General features: G+C 39.3%; 1 protein-coding gene across 7 annotated transcripts in view; it reads right to left on the bottom strand.

Annotated features, from left to right (window-relative positions):
- LOC106665612 overlaps positions 1 to 13,504 on the bottom strand; it is a 370,792-nt gene extending 357,288 nt beyond the window's left edge. For all 7 annotated transcript variants that reach the window (XM_024227020.1, XM_024227025.1, XM_024227024.1 and 4 more), the window contains exon 1: positions 13,463 to 13,504. In XM_024227020.1, coding sequence (XP_024082788.1) covers positions 13,463 to 13,485 — 23 coding nt within the window. In that variant the 5' untranslated portion in view covers positions 13,486 to 13,504. The remainder of the gene's footprint in view (positions 1 to 13,462) is intronic.
- Positions 13,505 to 18,600: the final 5,096 nt, after the last annotated feature.

Consider the following 18,600-nt stretch of genomic DNA (forward strand, 5'->3'; position numbering starts at 1 on the left):
AAAGTCCGTTAGCTCAAGAACGACCTAGGTACTGTTTCAGTTGAATCTTGTCTCTTCTGGACATAGTCGACATTGGTCATCTAATGATAGTCCCACTTTTTAAGGTAATACTTAAACTGGAGTATATACCAACTAGAGTGTAAATATACGAGTTAGTGTTTTTAATTCCTTTCTGTTGAGATGAATTTTCTCTTTTTTTCTCCCATTAGGACGTTTTTGCGAGTAGTCTTTCTGTTTGCCTCATGCCTGCACCCCGTACTAAATGATTCCTGTCATACAGGAGGGCTAACGTCGCCGGGGTCAAACCATGCTACATACATTTTCATACTGTTATAAATTAAAAAGCCCTGGGCTCTGCTGCTTCCAGTATTTGCATTATTTAATTACCAAATCCCAATTCCCTTTTGATGTGGGTGTAGTTTATGCGACAAAATAGATTTGGGCCAATGTGTTGTTTTAGTTTTGAAGTGTTTAAGCAGTCCAGACAAGTTTTGAGCTCAAAACTTTTAGCGCTGCCTGGTTATCTGAAAGAATTATTACTGCCGCACACTTGAGATGAGTTAATTATGGCATTAGTAAATAAAGGGAGAGAGAGAGAGAGAGAGAGAGAGAGAGAGAGAGAGAGAGAGAGAGAGAGAGAGAGAGNGAGGATGAGATTGGTGTTTTCGCTGAATTTATTTTAATTTTTCACACTCCTTGGTCAAAGAGTATGCAGAAAGAACACTGAACAAGTAGTTATTAAAATTAAATCGTTCATTAGCTAAATTGATACATAAATGTATAGATCGTATATTTTCTTTTTTCTTTTTTTCGCTTTATTTTAAAGCACATGTGGCTCATTATAAGCACGGGACTAACCATAATCCACATAGGCCTGCTCTTTGTTGTAAATCTCCCCCTTTCTCCGGGTAAAACAGACCCCTCCCACGCATATATGTATTCTATGCCTAAATTCACGGCAATCATAAATTACACATCGCCGGACAGATTAAAGCCGGTACGGATTACCGCAGTAAAAGTTGAAATCATAACGGGCCGTGTGACAACTAGATAATCCTACAGTCGTTTGAAATTTTAAATAATAAATTTTTTAAATGTTAAACTCAGTACATCGTCAATGAAGCTCTGGTGAAATGGTAATTGGGATGTTTACTGTTGAAAACATGCGAAAATCATTTTATAAACAATGTATCCAAATTTCATACATTTCGTCGTGTTACTTTTTTACAAGAATTCACTAATTTCGTGGTCCGCTTGACCAATTAAATCATTAATAATTTAAGGTTTTTACATGGCTCGGCTTCTTTGAAAAATGGCAAAAAGGAGGGAAAACTCATAAGGTGGGGTTGAGATGGGAAGTTGATGTCCGAGTGGATCGAGGTCACGATAGCTCAAGTGGTAGAGCGGCGGCGTATCTAGCCGAAGATCGTGGGTTCGAATCCCGCTCGTGCCATTAACTTTTTTTCATCTCAAGCAAAAACCTTAATTAATCGTAATTTTGAATAAAATTGATCAGTCAAACGAAAAACAGCAGACTTTTCGTACTACTTTGTTTCCTAAGTAGCACTAAGTAATTTAAAAAACTTGAAAATTTTAAATTCTTAATCCTAATTATTTTGTTCCAACCATCTTTACCACTATTGCAAAAAGAATGCCAAATCAACAATCACTGAATCTCTTTCCTCTGAATGATTATTGAAAACAGAGTGATAAATTAGGAAAAGACGACATACATCCTTGGGGGACGACGGGTCGCCTTTGTTGGTAGATGGTACTGAATTACTCGAGTGTAATACGATGCCATCATGTCTTATCGTTTAAAAATTACCGTTTAAAGCATTTAATAAGCCGTTTCTGAAAATTTGAACCGAAAACGATTCAATCCAAAAGAATACCGATTAATGTAATGCATCATATTAAATATAAGCAATAATCAAACTCCGGGTACAAGCGTTGCCACGATCGTGAAGGAAAAAGTGTTGCACTTTGAACTTGTTCCAAATGATAATTACATCGACTCTTGTTTTTATACAACTATTCTTACACTTCCTACTTATGATCAATTTCTATGTTTTGCAACGATTGACGGATACAACAGTGTGCGATATGATCTTGTAAACTAGTAGTATTTTGAACGAGAATCGGATCGGATTGACGGAAGTGTGAGGTCAGCCAGTTGTAGAATCAAAAGTTCCACAGGGCACATGGAGGAAAATACCCCGATTCAATCAACGGGAATAAATCAATGCTGAAACAAAACGCAAACTCCTTCGTATTGTTCACTCTTGACACAGGATAAATTCGGAGAAACGGAAATAACAGCGCCTCGCCTGATTCTGCGTATACACCCTGATAACAGCAACTATGCAAAACGGCATCTTTTTTCTGTGATGTCACCTTCATAATCAACAGTCTTACAAGCTACATGGAGGAAAATACTCCGGTTCGAACTACTGAAAAAAAAAAAACGCAAACTCTTTCGTATTCTCCGATTTGCTGCCTCCCTGCCCTCGGAAAAATTCTTGAGAAGCTCATTTTATATATGAGCCCATAGCTGAAGAACACATATTTGAATGGCAGTATGGTGTCCGAAAAGAGATATCCACTGACGATGCAATTTGCAAACTTTATGATGAAGTCAACAATAGTGAGGAAAAATTCGCAGTGGGTACCTTTTTTGACCAGGGGACATTTGATGACGTAGAATGGACTCATTTGTTAAATGAACTTTAAATAAATCGAATTGCTGCATTCTCAACGACTATTCCCACTTTCCGGCCTATATGGCACAAATTTTGTTTCAAGCTGATGTAAAGGATTTATTTCCTGATCATAGACTCATTTATACTGATGGATCGGTATTGGATGGAAAAGCGGGTTGTGCTTTTTATGACACCTTTAGTGAGCACAAGGAGATATTTCTTCTGCCTGATTCTTGCAGCATTTATACTGCTGAAGGAGTCGCTCTCCACAGAGCACTAGAGCATTGTAAATCTGTGGATTCACAAAAAATATGCATCTTAACAGACAATCTAAGTTATGTTAATCAAATCCAGAACTTTAATGTGAATTCTAAGACGGAATACATTTTTGCCAATATTATCCAATGTTTATTCGACCTTAAAAATATGAATAAAGAAATTGTAATATGCTGGGTTAAGGGTCATTCAGAGGTGGTACCCAATAAAATAGTTGATGCACTAGCTAAGCGGGCCACTACTGAAGGCACTTTACTAGATATAAAGCTACCTATAAATGACGCTTATAATAAGTTTTTAATTAAAAATAGGAACAGATGGCNTATATATATGTGTGTGTGTGTGTGTGTGTGTGTACAATACGTACAGCTCAAATAAGCAACAAACTATCTGTTGATGGCTAATACCTACGGTAAGGCCAGGAGGGGGGAAACAAAAACTTAAAGGTATAGACTGCCCAAAAAACATTTTCACCTTAATAGCTACTTGAACAACAGAACAGCAGAGATCTCTATAAAGCACACCAAAACTATTCAGAATGTACCAAGGTTTGCCCAGGATTCTGGGCCCCTTTTTTGGAGCATCTTTTTCGACAATCTCTTTCAACAACTAGAAGAGATGGGCATCAAGTTTGTAGCTTTTGTTGATGACCTGGTTATAATAATAACAGGCAATACTAGGAAAGAGGTCTTAGAAAAAATAGAAAGAGCAGCCGCATTTATAGTTAATTGGTGTCAAACAAAAAACCTAAAGTTAGCTCCTCACAAATGTCAAATAATCTTATTGAAAGGGACAATGGGTATTCCCCTTAGAGTGAAAATAGACGGTAAAGCATCAAACAAAGCCAAGAAGTCAAATACCTTGGCGTATAGGAGATAGACTGAATTCTCTTCCACATGCTATAAAAATCCGGGAATCCACACGCTGTACCTTTGCAAAATTAAGCAGGATAGCCAAATCAACAAGGGAACTCAGCTCAAAGGCTCTCTTAACAATCTACAAGAGCGTCTATTTCCCTATAGCGACGTATGGAGCAGCATCCTAGGGAAAGAAACTGCAAGAAACCAAGAAGGTACTAGAACAAACCCAGCGAATTGCTTTACTGAGAACATCGAAGGGGAACAGAACGGCTTCCGCTCACGCTCTACAAGTTTAATGACAGCAACACTCATTGACTTGGTCATAAAAGTCCACATTGCAAAGAGAGAGCTGAAGAAGGGATTGCTATCAGGTCTACTGGCAAGAGGAATATGAATCGAATTGGCTAAGAAATGCACTCAACAGCCAGCGCCAAACCTTTCTCAACGAATGGGCAACCGATACCTGCAAAAGCAGATGGGAAAATAGTGTCAGGCTTACGTATGAGTTCTTTCCCGTCATTAAAGAAAGAAAAAGCTGAGTTAGGTGCAACCAGATTTTCGGTACACACAAATGTTTACGGGGCATGGAAACTTTGCAGTTTATCTGCAAAAATTCGAAAGAGCTAATACCCCAAACTGCCAGTTATGCCATGTTCCTGAAGACGTACGACACAAGCTATTCTTCTGCCCAAACTTTGAACACCTTCGTCAACACCTTCGAAACAGTTTCCACAATATATGGTCTCCAAAATTGAAGGAACTTTTGAAACCGAATCAAGTGTTCAAACACTGAGCATCCTAGCGGGTAGTAAACCAAGAACTTGAATAAACTTTCCAAACCATACCATGTGATTAAACTGTGATGTATTTAAGTGTATAACTTTAGTTCAGATAATTCCGGGCTGGTTACTTCTTTAAAATTAGGTTAACATTGTTATGCAATACGTAAGACTGCGATTGTTTTTAAATGCGTAAATTTGTATTATTTTACGAAAAGGAGTAACCAGCAAGGGGGGGGGAGACCTATTAGATTAGGTCAGTTTAATTAATACAGAGAAAAAAATATATATCCCTAACCTTCCTCGTGCCCTCGTTTAGAGCGTGGCATAAGGAAGGCGTTAAGCTTCCATTTCCCCCCTACAAGAAAATAGGTCAGTTTAGAGGCCGAGGACCGCCGGTATGGGGTCTCTCTCAGGTATGGCGGGGTGGTGGATGGGCAAAAACCAAAAATTAAAAAACTTTCATATTGTTCCCTTTTGATACAAGCTAAATTCGGAGAAACGGAAATAAAAGCACTTCGCCTCACCTTGCTTATAATCCCGATAACAACTTTGAAAAACTGCGTATTTTTGTTGATGCGGCGGCATTTTCAAAACTAAGAAAATGTGAAAATTGATCAATGATTTTTTCCCCCAAATTCAAGCGCTGGGTGAGATTTGTAGAAAATTTATAAAAGCTTTTCAATAGTAAAATTGATACTCTACAATAATATATCCAACACATTGTATGCATAGGAAGTTCGAAACAATTTACTTTAATTGGTCAACATTCTGACAGTTTTTCGGACCACGAAAACTAGTGAATTCACATTTAAGAAAATCCTCTCTAATTTGTACAAATATAGATAATATTATTTGGAAAATACAAGGCCCGGCTTATATATCCGATGGGCTATTTAGAATCAAGGAAGTTTGTTTAACGCCGGTTCCTAATTATAACTCCGTTTCAGCGGTTCCTTCAGATTAAAAAACGTCTTTAGATTTAAAATTAACTGAGAATTATTACTTCTACCTTTACCATCCAATACTGTGTGTATACAGCAAAATGGGGGGCCAATAAGCATCTGGTTTCGAGATGGTTACTCTCTGTGGTCCCATAACATAAATAAAATGATATTAAGTCTATTCCCTTAACGTAGTAATATCTAAACATTTTACCCTAACACGCATAAACCCAACCAAGAACCGCATCATTTCAAGCGTCTTTAATAATGTGACTTCCACTTTGTCATTACAGGAATAATACAAAATGAAATATTTAAATAAACTTAAAACCGGGAATTGTTAAAAAATTACCCTTATAAAATGATACAAAACATTCATTAGTGTACGTATATCTTTAAATTATTTTATCGTTAAACATTTCAGTTAATAAGAAAATTGCAATAAAAATTATAAAATGATTTTTTCTTTTTTACTTTCAAAGTTCTTATATCTTCCAAAAGCTTTTTCTTTTTTTTTAATGTATGAACATTCTGCACAGGTGAATACTAATAGTAAGTTCATTAGATTTCACGGTCCGATTGACCAAATAACATCTTTCAATTAATTAATCTTTATGTAAGGTATTAGTTAAGATAAAAATGTTAGTGTCACGACCGGGATTCGAACCCACGACCTTCGGCTATATACGCCGCTGCTCAACCACTTGAGCTATCGTGAATTCGAACCACTCGGACACTAACTTCTCATCTCAACCCAACCTTTTGAATTTTTCTCTCCTTTTTACTATTTTTCAAATGTCGCGTAATCTATTTGATTCTCGTTGACAAAGGAAATGGCCACGGAGAGCTTTAGTGAAAATATACTTCATTTAACATATTATATTCACTAGTTTTCGTGGTCCGCTTGACCAAATAATATCTTTCAATTAATTAATCTTTATGTAAGGTATTGGTTGAGATAAAAAAGTCAGTCCGCTCGTGCCATTTATTTGTCGCCGAGAATCGAACAGATTACACGATATTTGAAAAATGGCAAAAAGGAGGAAAAGTTCGAAAGGTTGGGTTGACATGGGAAGTTAGTGTCCGAGTGGATCGAAGTCATGATAGCTCAAGTGGTTGAGCAGCGGCGTATTTAGCCGAAGTTCGTTGAGTTCGAATCCCGCTCGTGACACTGACTTTTATATCTCAACCAATACCTTACATAAAGATTAATTAATTGAAACTAGAGTAAGTTTCAAATAAACCCAGATTACGTAAGCGGCATCGAGACACTTCAACACGTAACCAATTTTTCTATTATACAGATTTCCCATGGGAGGGTACTGTTGCAATCATTGACTATTAATTTTATTCTACAACTCTATAGTAATCTTCACTTCAGTTATTTAAGATTTACATAATCCGTGCGAGTTCTTGAGGTCTGCGAGTGATGAAGTTGCTTTTTTTGCAGTTTGGACTTTCCGATCATTTGATTCTGACTATCCTCGCTGTTTTAGTCATTGACACGCGATTAGAAATATTTTAAAGATTTCCGCCATCTTCAGTAGTGGCTTTTTATCATTGATTATGATGGTAATATAGGTTTGCGAAGACGATTTGAATATAAGGTAACATGTGGAAGGAAGGTCCTTAGCTTCCACAGCAAACCTATACAATCGGAAGCCTAGGATATGTCGAGGAAAATTCATTGTCAGTACTGTTTCAGCTCAATGAGGTGGCGATTACACGATGAGCTTGAGGAATGATTGCGTGGTTGAAGTATGGTTTACAGGCTGAGAAGAAGCAATATAACAAAGGTCTGCCAATCATAGGGACAGGCTGATGGGAAGGCATGAAGAGGAAAAGTGAATAAGTTATTTAAGTTTAGGAATCATTTATTTAGGAATTTTCAAAGGCTAGAAAAGTAAGAAGTACTAAGTATAATGTACTGCAGGAATGTGATGAAGAGTGTCGATTTATTTCTTTTGTAAAGTTGATGAAAGGTATTGGATGTAGCGATTATGTAATAGAAACATTTCTCATTAGGCAGGTTGATGAAAGATTCTAAAGGAGAAATGCAACAGATATATTTTTTTTTTGTCTGGGGCTTCCGACATCTAGGTTATTTCAGCCCCCAACTCAGTCTATATACATTCATACACATAAATACATCCATACAGTACACTCATTCCGTTTGGTCGGTGGAGTACTTGATATTCCTCCACCGACCTATACTTAAACTAATCTAGATTGGGTCGATGGAGTACTTTTATAAATATTCCGCCATCGACCCCGAACACACACTCTTACGCTCTCTACGTTCGAGGGGCGATGATGACGTTATATTTCACCCTCACCCCTCGCCATTCACGCTAATAAATACATGCGCTCAGACAAAACATATAGACACAACACATAAGACATATTATATACAATAAAAACATCCAATTTCCCCTAAATACCGGAACAGGGGACTCTGAAACTCTCTACCGTGTTCGATAACTCTTCTTAAATCCGGCGGCATGCCCACGTGGGGAGCCAAGGCATGACACGCCTCTATTATGTGGGACCCATCGAGCAACCTCTCCCTGCATAAGGGGCACCTGCGCGGGCTTTGGCCCAAAAGCAGGCACCCATGGGTCAACCGCGTATGGCGAATCCTCAGCCGCGTGAGGACGATCTCTCGTCTCCTGCTCAGATTCTCGGAGGGCCATCTACCTGTCGTGCTCTTGACGAGCAAAAGCCTCTTGGAAGACCCGGCCCACTGATGCTGCCATCTTTCTTTTATCATGTTATTTACTGCTAGCTTGGCGTCAGAGGGCCTCGTCGCGATGGTCCGTCTGGAGTGTAGGACGTCCCGGCCTTTGCCGCCTCGTCCGCACGTTCATTGCCCTCCAGCCCGACGTGTCCGGGGATCCAGACGACAACCACCGTTTTGGAAGGCTGAGCCCTCCCCGCTCCGCACCGCCTCGAGAGCGTGCCAAATCTCATACAGCTCTGCCGAGTGTACGCTGCAATGAGGGGGCAACGCCCCCCCCTCCCTCGCTATATACAGCACACGCCACACCATCGCCAGTCTAGGACCCGTCTGTAAAAATGAGACGACAACCAGAGGTGTGGCGGTGTACACGATTTGGGCAAGTTCGCCAGATCGTCGCGGACGAGTACGGCCAGAAAGGTCCAGGAGGTGTCCGGTCCTCACTAAAGACCCGCCAAAGCGAATCCCGAGGGGTCGCGTTCGCGAGCGAAGCCTGTCGTAGACTACTCTGTACGGACAGTGGATCTTCATAGCAAGGGGTGCTCCGGCTTGGCCAAGAACCCGGCCGCGTAACCAAGCCCGAGTTGCTCTCTCCGAAGTTCGGGAGGCAAGGCTCCCAGCTCGCAGCACAGACTGGCCAAGGGACTGGTCCTGAACGCGCCCGAGGTTACTCTGAGACCCTGGTAATAGAGCCTATCGAGCTTTCTCAGGCGCGTTTTTCAGGCCGAGGAATAAGCCATACATCCATAAAATTGATCCTCGAACAAAGCAGCGAGTCAAAATTTTTTAGCAGAATCTCCCTGTCCGCTCACAAGTGACCAACAAATCTCAACAGTGAGAGGGTTTTCCCGCTCTGGACGGCGTCGATGTGTGCCTGCCATCTCAATTCTCACCGCCACCAAGAAAAGCGCAACGATAATCACCGAACCATGAAGGATACCGTTCTCTTGAACGTGCTCCCTAGAGAGCACAGTTTCCAGCCTGACGCGGAACCTCCGGTTTTCCAGGAAACCCTGGTGGAACCGTGGCAATTTACCTCTTAGACCGAAATCGTGACATTTCCGTCGTATCGCGTATCTCCACGTAGTATCATACGCCTTCTCGAGGTCGAAGAACACGGCCAGAGCGTGCTCTCTGTTCAAGAACGTGTCCTGAAGGTCGCCCTCGAGGTGACATGCATGATCCACCGCAGAGCGATTCCTACGGAATCCCGCTTGATACTGGCTGTAAAATCCCTTTGTCTCCAGGTGCCAGGTCAAACGACCGTTCACCATAGACTCCAGGACTTTGCTCAAGCAGGTTGTCAACGAAATCGGTCTGTAACGCGCAGCCAGGCTTGGATCCCTACCCTCTTTAAGGATAGGTATGATAAGCGCTTCTCGCCAACGATCGGGGTAAGAGCCCGAATCCCATATGTTGTTGAACAAGTCCAACAAGCGCCGCTTCGTACCCTGGGGAAGGTGGGGAAGCATCTCATATGAGATACCGTCACACCTGGGGCTTGAATTCCGGGCGCGCCCCAACACGGACTCGAACTCTCCCAATCAGAAGCATGTTGTAGGCTTCACTGGTGCCGCCATCGATCTCAGTGTGTTCCGTCTCGTTTTTCCTTTGTCGGAAGGTGTCGGAATATGCCTCGGCACTGGGCACCAGGATACCTATTCTGGGGGAGGGTGGCGTGAGCCACCGTTTCTTTTGTCCCCGCCATCAACGGGGGGCTTTGGTGACTTCTCCTTTTGGAGGAGCAAACGCCAGGGAGGGGGGTTCCCGACCCTCTGCCCAGGAGCGGGACGAGCCGCAGCTTGGTCGTAGGTCCCCGCAGTGCCCCTACTTTCGACCACTGCCCTGGCCTCTCGGAACTCATTTTGTCAATTACTTTAAGATTTTGTATTTCTCGTTCTTTGGAGAGAACAGGGCAGCTGGCGGATCGAGCCGTATGGCATCCCCCGCAGTTCACGCAAGTGGGAGGGTCGGCGCATTTAGATTCATTCGGATGGGCTTCCCTCCCACACTCACACACTTCCTGCGGGGACTTACACCGCAGGGAAATATGGCCAAACTTCTGGCAACGGTAGCACCTTTGCGGAGGTGGGATATAAGGGCGGACTTTCAATTTGTATAAAGCCGCCCTTATCTCATCTGGGCACCTCAGCGCGTCAAAGGTGAGGATTAGACTCGCCGACGTGACAATTTGTCCGTTCCGGCGAGTGTTCATTCTCCTCACCACCAACACACCCTGGTCCCCAAGGCCTTCTTGAATATCATGACTGTTGTTCATGAGGTCACGGCATACTACCACTCCTCTGGAGGTGTTCAACATTTGGTGGGGCAACCTCGACCTCATGGCCAGCAAGCATCTTTAATGACAATACTCTTTCTTCGATTTCTTTTCCTGTTGTACCAATTCAGATCTTGCCCTCTCTGCTCTTGGTGATGGAGTTTGCAACTCCTACGATCTTTTTTATTTCCTTGTGTAGAAGGAAAGGGCATATGGAATTGAAGTCTCCCTCTTTCCTTGCTACGTTGTAGTATTTTGTTTGGTACGTCTCAGAGAGGGGTGTAATTCACATTTTGACGAGACCCAGCGATGAGGCACCACTCCGCGATTTCTTTTTCTTTTCCTTTTTGTCCATGTTACGTTCTGTTCTGGGGACTCTTTTCCTTTTCCCAGCTACGAGAACGAAGCCGTCATCCCCCATCATGGCAGGAGGAGAGTGGATGGTTGTGGTGGGGGGGTTGAAGGGAGTACAAGGGTGAAGAGAATATGGGTCTGGGTGGCAGAGGAACCTTCCGGATTCTCATGAGGCAAATCCTTCAGAGGGATTGGCAAAGGCCTGGATTGAGGTGGAAGTGTTGAGATGGGAGGGGGTGTTGTTGGGCTGGTCGGGCCCGGGTTAGGCGGAGTAGGTACTTTTACTCCTTGTTCTATTTTTTAGTTATGGTATTATAGTTCTATTTCATTAGTTATGTGTTTTGTCTGTAAGATTATATGTGTACCATGTGAGTGCAATCCTCAGCCTTTAGAGTGATCCCCCGGCCCATTCGGGAGCTTCTCCGATCTGCCCGCACCCTGGGTGGCCTCAGGAGGGCCCGCTGCGGTGTCCAGCACGGCAACGATCCAGTAGCCAGCTGGCGGTACTAGGTACCACAACATTATACAAGAGGTGATAGGACAGCCTCCCCGGTGGGTAGTTCGGGGTTCGGGTCCCTGTACTACCTCGCGGCCCGGGAGTGCCGTAACCCAGTTTTCCTCCGGTACTCTCACAGGAGCAGGTTTCTCGGAAACCCTAAGAGACCAGGAGATCCCCCCCTCCAGATGAAAATTGTATGTTGTATTTGTTGTGTTTTGTGCACGGTATTGTGCGTTTGTTATATCCGGGTTCCGAGGCCCTTGGCCGCGTGCATCGGCCTGGGTATTAGTGGTGGCATAGTGACGGAGGCCGAGACACCGTTCAAGTCCCCCGCCCTCACTCCACCTAGTGTTAGGTGTGGCGGAGTTATGTACGTACTGGGTCGCCAATCGCAGGACGTGAGATTTTTAGTTTGTCTCAAGAACCTTCCTAGGGACGGTAGCCCTAGGGTGTGCACTGTTAGTGTACTTATGTCGGTGTAAGTGTAGGTAGGGGGTGTGTAATATGTGTGGGTGGACGCAGTTTACCCTCATGCCCGGGAGGTGGAAGCCGTTATTAAAAAATGAAATGTTAATGTTGTCTTTCATAACAAAACAGGTGGGCCAAAGGATGATAAGGGAAGGTCGAATCGAAGGAGAGTTATTGGAATTTGCCGGATTCCTAGGGAGCAAGAGCAATTGAGAAGTGGGAAATTGTTTAAGCCCCCCTAAGTTTTTATTAAACTTCTCAAGAGAATTTTCCCCCTGCAATCGCGTAAGGATTTCCTATGCGTTTCACCAGAATCGTGCCAATCGGAGGTTTAAAAAAGAAGAGCGATTTAAATAGAACGATTAATAACGTTTTCCTTACACTTTCACTCTAGAGTTGGGCACGATTTGTGCAAAACGTGTACTCTGTTCCAGAAGAGCGAATGCATCTTGAATCATATCCCGGTCGCAGATACTAAATGCCAGATTCGTGATATGAATTCAATCGGGCGAGTACTGAAAACTATTCATTTGCTTATTTTCTGTAATATTCATACTCCGTTTTAAAATTATTCTTTAAAAAAACTAATAAAGACCGTAAAGTAAGCTTTTAAATCGCCTCTCGCATTCGGCTCACACAAACTGAGACAGATTAGTAACAGCTGAATTAGTGCGGAGGAGGAATTTTAATGTAAAAGGGCCGAATGTACGAATGACACAGGTGTGTGTTAAATCTGCGGAACGGGTTTTATTCAAGAATAGAAAACATTACTGCTGTAATGAGATGTCTTCCGTGAACCGTGAAATAGCCTTACAAATACATTCTAACTCTCGAATAAGCAAAGTGGATATTTAACCATGTGTTTATGAAGGTGTTTTAATTAATATACAAGTCCAAGGACAAGGAGAACAGTCAACAGGTGGAGAATTCAGTCAGGGTATCATTACTGATTTGCACTTTTTTTTCTTAACTGGACTACATTGCCTTCTCGCCTACGTCAGCCTGTCCTTTTGGGAAGTTCACTGAGAACTACTCGTGGGAGGATTATAGAGCTTAACTGTTTGTTCTAGTTAGTTGTTTAATTGGTGCACTTGGATATTAGTGATATGACAATAAGTTTAAAATGTTGCTTAATTCAGTTCGATTAATAAAACTACACATAAATACCTACATTACTATCATTCTATTATGTTATAATACTAAATGTTTTCTGTTGAATTATTTGTTAATCCAAAACATCCTAGTCGAATTTACCTTTTCATTAGAGTTAAAAATTGATTTTTCTCTTCAAATGGGGAAAGTGCATGATATTTATACGATTTATTAACAGATCGTCGGTTTTGATGTCCGTCGTGACAAATTGTATTTGATAACTGTTCCAATCAGTTTCGTTCTAAATAGACCGCAGGGGGCACTCCGTTAAATTTGACACTCCTACAAATATGCATCAAATCAAAAGCTCAGATGTAATAAAAATTAAAACAATAAACGTGCTAGCTGATAATGTAATATTAATACTACTTATGTCTAAAACAGTATACATAGATTCATAGATAAACAATTACCTCATAAAGAAGTCGAAACACATTCAGAGATGACCGGCCATACCTGAAAAATCAAAAATTTCATCAGTATATTCATAATACATAACTCATAAAGTTTATAATTAACTTAATTGTTAAATAGTTTCTGTAAAATTTCGAACAAAAATTATATTAAACGTGAACATGATGTGTTTAAAATTACAGAACAGGTAGGTGATCCGAGAATAATTCTGCACCTACTTCATTGTCTTTTATGGATTGTACATAATATAATGAGATTCAACATACGTTCCCAATTACCTATCTTGCCTATAAAAGTATATTATCCAAATTTATCATTAGTTCTCCCATTCAAAACAGATAGACTGTTATAGAATTTCCTCTACTAGAAATATTTGAATTATTGACAAGCAGGTCAGATTGTATCATAATTTTGTCTCAGATTCCAGCATTTACATTTCCAATTAACAAGAGGTTAGAATTAAATACATTAATCCATTTATGTTTTAGTGGTCAATTGACCAAGATACCTATTTCAAATAATTATTCTTTTTATGTAAGGTTTTGGTTGAGATAAAAAAGTCAGTGTCACGAGCTGGATTCGTACCTACGACCTTCGGCTAAATACGCCGCTGCTCTTCCACTTGAGCTTTCGTGACCTCGATCCACTCGGACATCGACTGCCATCTCAACCCCACCTTTTGAGTTTTCCCTCCTTTTTCATCTCAACTAAAAACCTTAATTAATTGTAATGTATTAATTGGTCAAGCGGACCACGAAATTAGTGAATTGAATACTTCTATCTTAGGTTAGCTATATCCCCTCTGAGTGATATAAAGCTCTGACTCCAAACATTCACTCATAAACTAATCTGTCCTATTCTGACCTTTTTTTTTTGGTATCAGAATAGCTCAAGTTGTATAGCTGCGTCGTATTTAGTCAAAGGTTGTGGGTTCGAATCCCGCTCGTGACACTAACTTTTTTATCTCAACCAAAACCTATATAAAAAGAGTAATTAATTGAATTAAATACATTATTAAACACATTAAATTTTTTTAAAGTCCTCTTTTCAGATTATCCCATTTAAGTGAGTTGGAAATATTGTTAGTATATCTATTTAAATTTAAGTTTATGACATGACACTCGACTATTATATTAAAACTTGTCATATGTGACCAACAGTTTTTAACACCAACAACTATACACTATGGGATATTTACGGAACAGTAGAAATGTATGTATACTGTAAGTGCAAAAACCCCAATAGGAGAAAATTTCTACTTAACAAAAAGGAACTAAAAATGTTGACAAGCTAAAATACTCCTTAACAAAATATGAGGAAATTGACAGATGGCCAATGACTATGTCCAAAAAGGATTTTTTTTTCTTTATATATCCGAAGCAACTGCCCTCAAGAATAAGGCCATTCTTGAGTAATTAACCATAACACTGAGAGAATTCTGTATTTTGTTAAAGAAACGAAAATTTTCCAGAAAAACTATTAGCAGAGCACAGACTCAATAGACGAATGAACGAATGTTTATTTACATGATTTCAGTTCCATGCATATAATAATGTAGTGTAGGCCAAATGACGTAGCAATACTATTTAAACATATACATAAAAGTTATTTACATAACAAGATTGTATTGTGGAATAATTACACAAAAAATCACAAACTGAAGGATGTAACCTAATGTATAAATAAATAAATAGGTACTGATAGTAGACTTAGACGAAAGTTTAAGCGTAAAAGGGGACAATCCATACGACTCTATTAGTTATAAACGTGCGTAATAATATAAAACGTATGAACATTGTAAGTACAAATACCCATTGGGAGAAAAGAACTTATTATTCAACATACTAACCTAATAATCCTAATGGCTATATTTATGGAACATGCTCTCGTAAAATATCACCTTAAAAATGTAGGGCAATTAACAGATGACTAATGTCGACTGTATCTAGCGAACACAGGGACGGACTGAGGAATCCATTAGTTTAAAAATAACTTCTTATAAAGAGTTTTTCACTGAAGATGACCGAAAGCCGTAACGCATTGTAACAGTACAATGGAATAGAAAAACCCGTGAATGTAGACGGACCCAGTAAAACAGTAGAAATATGTGTCACACATGAGACCGTCTTGAACTCACCCAACAGTTAAAAAAATCAATTTCAATCGTGGTTAAAGCTATTTCAACTACGACGTTATATCAACCCTTAGGGTGTCGGTGTTTATGGAAAAAAAAACATTTGTAAGTGTCCATGCAGGGCCGCTGGATTCGAACCTTTATCTTACAGTGTTGGGCACTCAACGCCTAAACAGTTGAGGCGACCGAACCCCGTATATCTCAGTTTCAAAATCCTTTAAAGAAAAATATCTCTCCAACATCATACAGTCAACACATATAACCAAACCGTTATATATTTTTAAAATACATTTCAAATTTTTCATCAATTTTTGAGAGGATCTCTGAATACTAGAAGAAAACAATCGAAACAAAGAAAAAACCCTAAGATTTCAAGACTTGTTGATTACTTATTGTAAATAATAATTATAACAATAAAAGCGTTTATTGAAAATAAAATAATTAGTCAAAAATTAACATAAGCATGAACATAAGTATGTCCACCGAAAAAGATGCTAATGCTTTATTAATTATTATTGTTGCTTGGCATTTACATAAAGATGGAGGCGCGTTTGCCTAAATTTATAAACGCCCTGCAACAAATCAAACTAGCGTGGTCATAACATCATTTGTTAAATTAATATAAATATTCAGAAATCGTGAGATGCGGTCTGGTGTGATGTAGGTTTCAGAAAAACATTTTCTTTATCGTGCCAACGTTTCGATCTTTATTGAGATTTAAAGATCGAAACGTTGGCACGATAAAGAAAATGTTTTTTTGAAACCTACATCACACCAGACCGCATCTCACGATTTCTGAATAATTATCGATTAACGGTCACTAATCACCACACATTAATATATAAAAATAATTCGTGAGTTAGAAATACCGAATCTATAACTGGAATGAGCAAAGGGTGAGATTAAATTCAGTCGGAATCCAATCAAGTTTGTAAATGCAATTGTTTGAAAGTTCAATCAGGAAGAGGCCGATTTCAATTTGTTGCTGCTGCACGAACCTGTATATGCGAGAAAAAAATACTTTTCAATTTTTCTTGTTCAGCGAAAAAAAGAACACAATTTCAATTATACAATCTGACGGGACCGCCAAATTTCGATCATATTTATAAACGATTATTGAACGCAGGTTTGTTTAAAAACGTCGTTTAAGACCTGACCTGTTTTGTTTTATATGTTTTGTAATAATATAAAGTTTAAAAGTTCTTTTTAAGTTTTACATGTCGTGTTTCAAAGCGACAATAGTTTTCGACATGTAAAAAAGTAAGCCTATGTTTAAGGCGAGGGTTGACTTAAAGGGGGCAGAGTAGGGTTCACCTTCTAAGCAGATTGTGACGCGACTACAAGAGATGCCACTTATAGTTGAGATGCCAGAGGAGTCATAAAAGACGTGTGTAACGGCTTGTCTAACCTCTGTGATCAGCATACCAAAACAGGGGAATGTAACAAACACGTACTGAAATTTTGTAAATTGAGATATGCCCCACTTAGAGTGAATACGAGTCCAAATTGTTGCTCGGGATCGGTTAAATTATTTTCAAAAACTTAGAAACTGTTTTAATTAATCACCGATCTTTGGAATTGGTAATATCAGAAAAGGAACGTTTGACCCGATTTGACTCGACCGAACTCATTAAAATTTACTTAGCTGACGCGCAAATCGAACTTTTGTTTTATTTATACTGAAATAAGTTCGGTGAGAGAATGCTGCGAGAATAATAAATTCTTTAAAACGAGAAAAGGAAGAGCGAAGCAAAAATAACTTTTCCAAAGCAAAGATTAGCTCAGCGATATCTTTTAAAAGGGGTGGGAAAAGATCTGGAACCCTAATGAGAAGAATTTCTCGACTCTCTTTTATACAAATTACTGCTCATCCATGTCCAAATAACTTTTACTTCGATCTTTGTTTCCTTTGAGACAGCAACCTCTAAAAAACCAGGTACAATCTAATCTGATACGTAAATATCATTTTCACAGGGAACTGATACAAAACGTAAAAAAATTAATACCATTTTTCTTAATCCTCTTATATATTTTAATCTTAGTATCTGTATTAATCATTATAATATAATATATACTTTTACGGTGCCATATAAGTTTAATTAAAACTCCAACGTGAAAGTAAATTGCAGTACAATTTGTGCTTATTCACCTGAAAAATAACCTTTTCCTTCATTATAAATTAATTTACTTTACCATTGAAAATTATTTCGGTATTAAAACTTTTTCAAACTCTGCGTGTTATATTCTAAAATGTTTGTCACTGTCATTTTTCTGAACTGAGAAATTCCTAAGAAATAAAGAGAGAAATGTCAGCTGTGAATGCTAAAATATGGAAAATCATCATAATTCATCTATCGGAACATGAATTTTTCAAATATTAAATCTCGGTGTGGTCGTCGTTTCAGGATTTTATTCAGCTCCCTCCCTTCTTTTATATCATTCTTACCTTCATTCAATAATAATAGCACCTTGGAGGTTGCAATTTAAACCTAAAGCCTTCGTCACTGATAGAAAAATGTTAAGAGCATAAGTTACAAAGATAAGTAATAAAACTACAACTCTATGAATATGTTTTGAAAGGAAAAATAATCCAGAATGCATAATTGGAAGCAGGATGAAAGTCAGAATTTTAGTGTTTCTAGACACGGCACTGCCAATGGACATTTATAAATGATTGGCAAGCCCATAGATAACGAACAGAGGGGAAAATGTTTTGGAATTTTTAACACAACCTTCGAAGAAATGCAACCTTTCGTTCCTGGAAAATAAAATCCCTAAATCAATTGGGCCCGTCTGTACAAAAGTATAGAACAACAAGGTTAGAAGATAAGTATAGTTAGTTAGATAAGTATAAAAACTGTTAGATAGATGTGCATAACTGAATATTAGGTGAAAAGTAAAAGGCAATTGTAATATATTAATACCGATAGATTGAATTTAAAAGATTGCAAAAATATGAACGTTAATAGTTTGATTTGCAGATTTTTCATAGCAGCTATAAAC

This window comes from Cimex lectularius, unplaced genomic scaffold, assembly GCF_000648675.2.
Source record: "Cimex lectularius strain Harlan isolate CLEC.00 unplaced genomic scaffold, Clec_2.1 scaffold104, whole genome shotgun sequence".
In the NCBI taxonomy this organism is placed as follows: Eukaryota; Metazoa; Arthropoda; class Insecta; order Hemiptera; family Cimicidae; genus Cimex; species Cimex lectularius.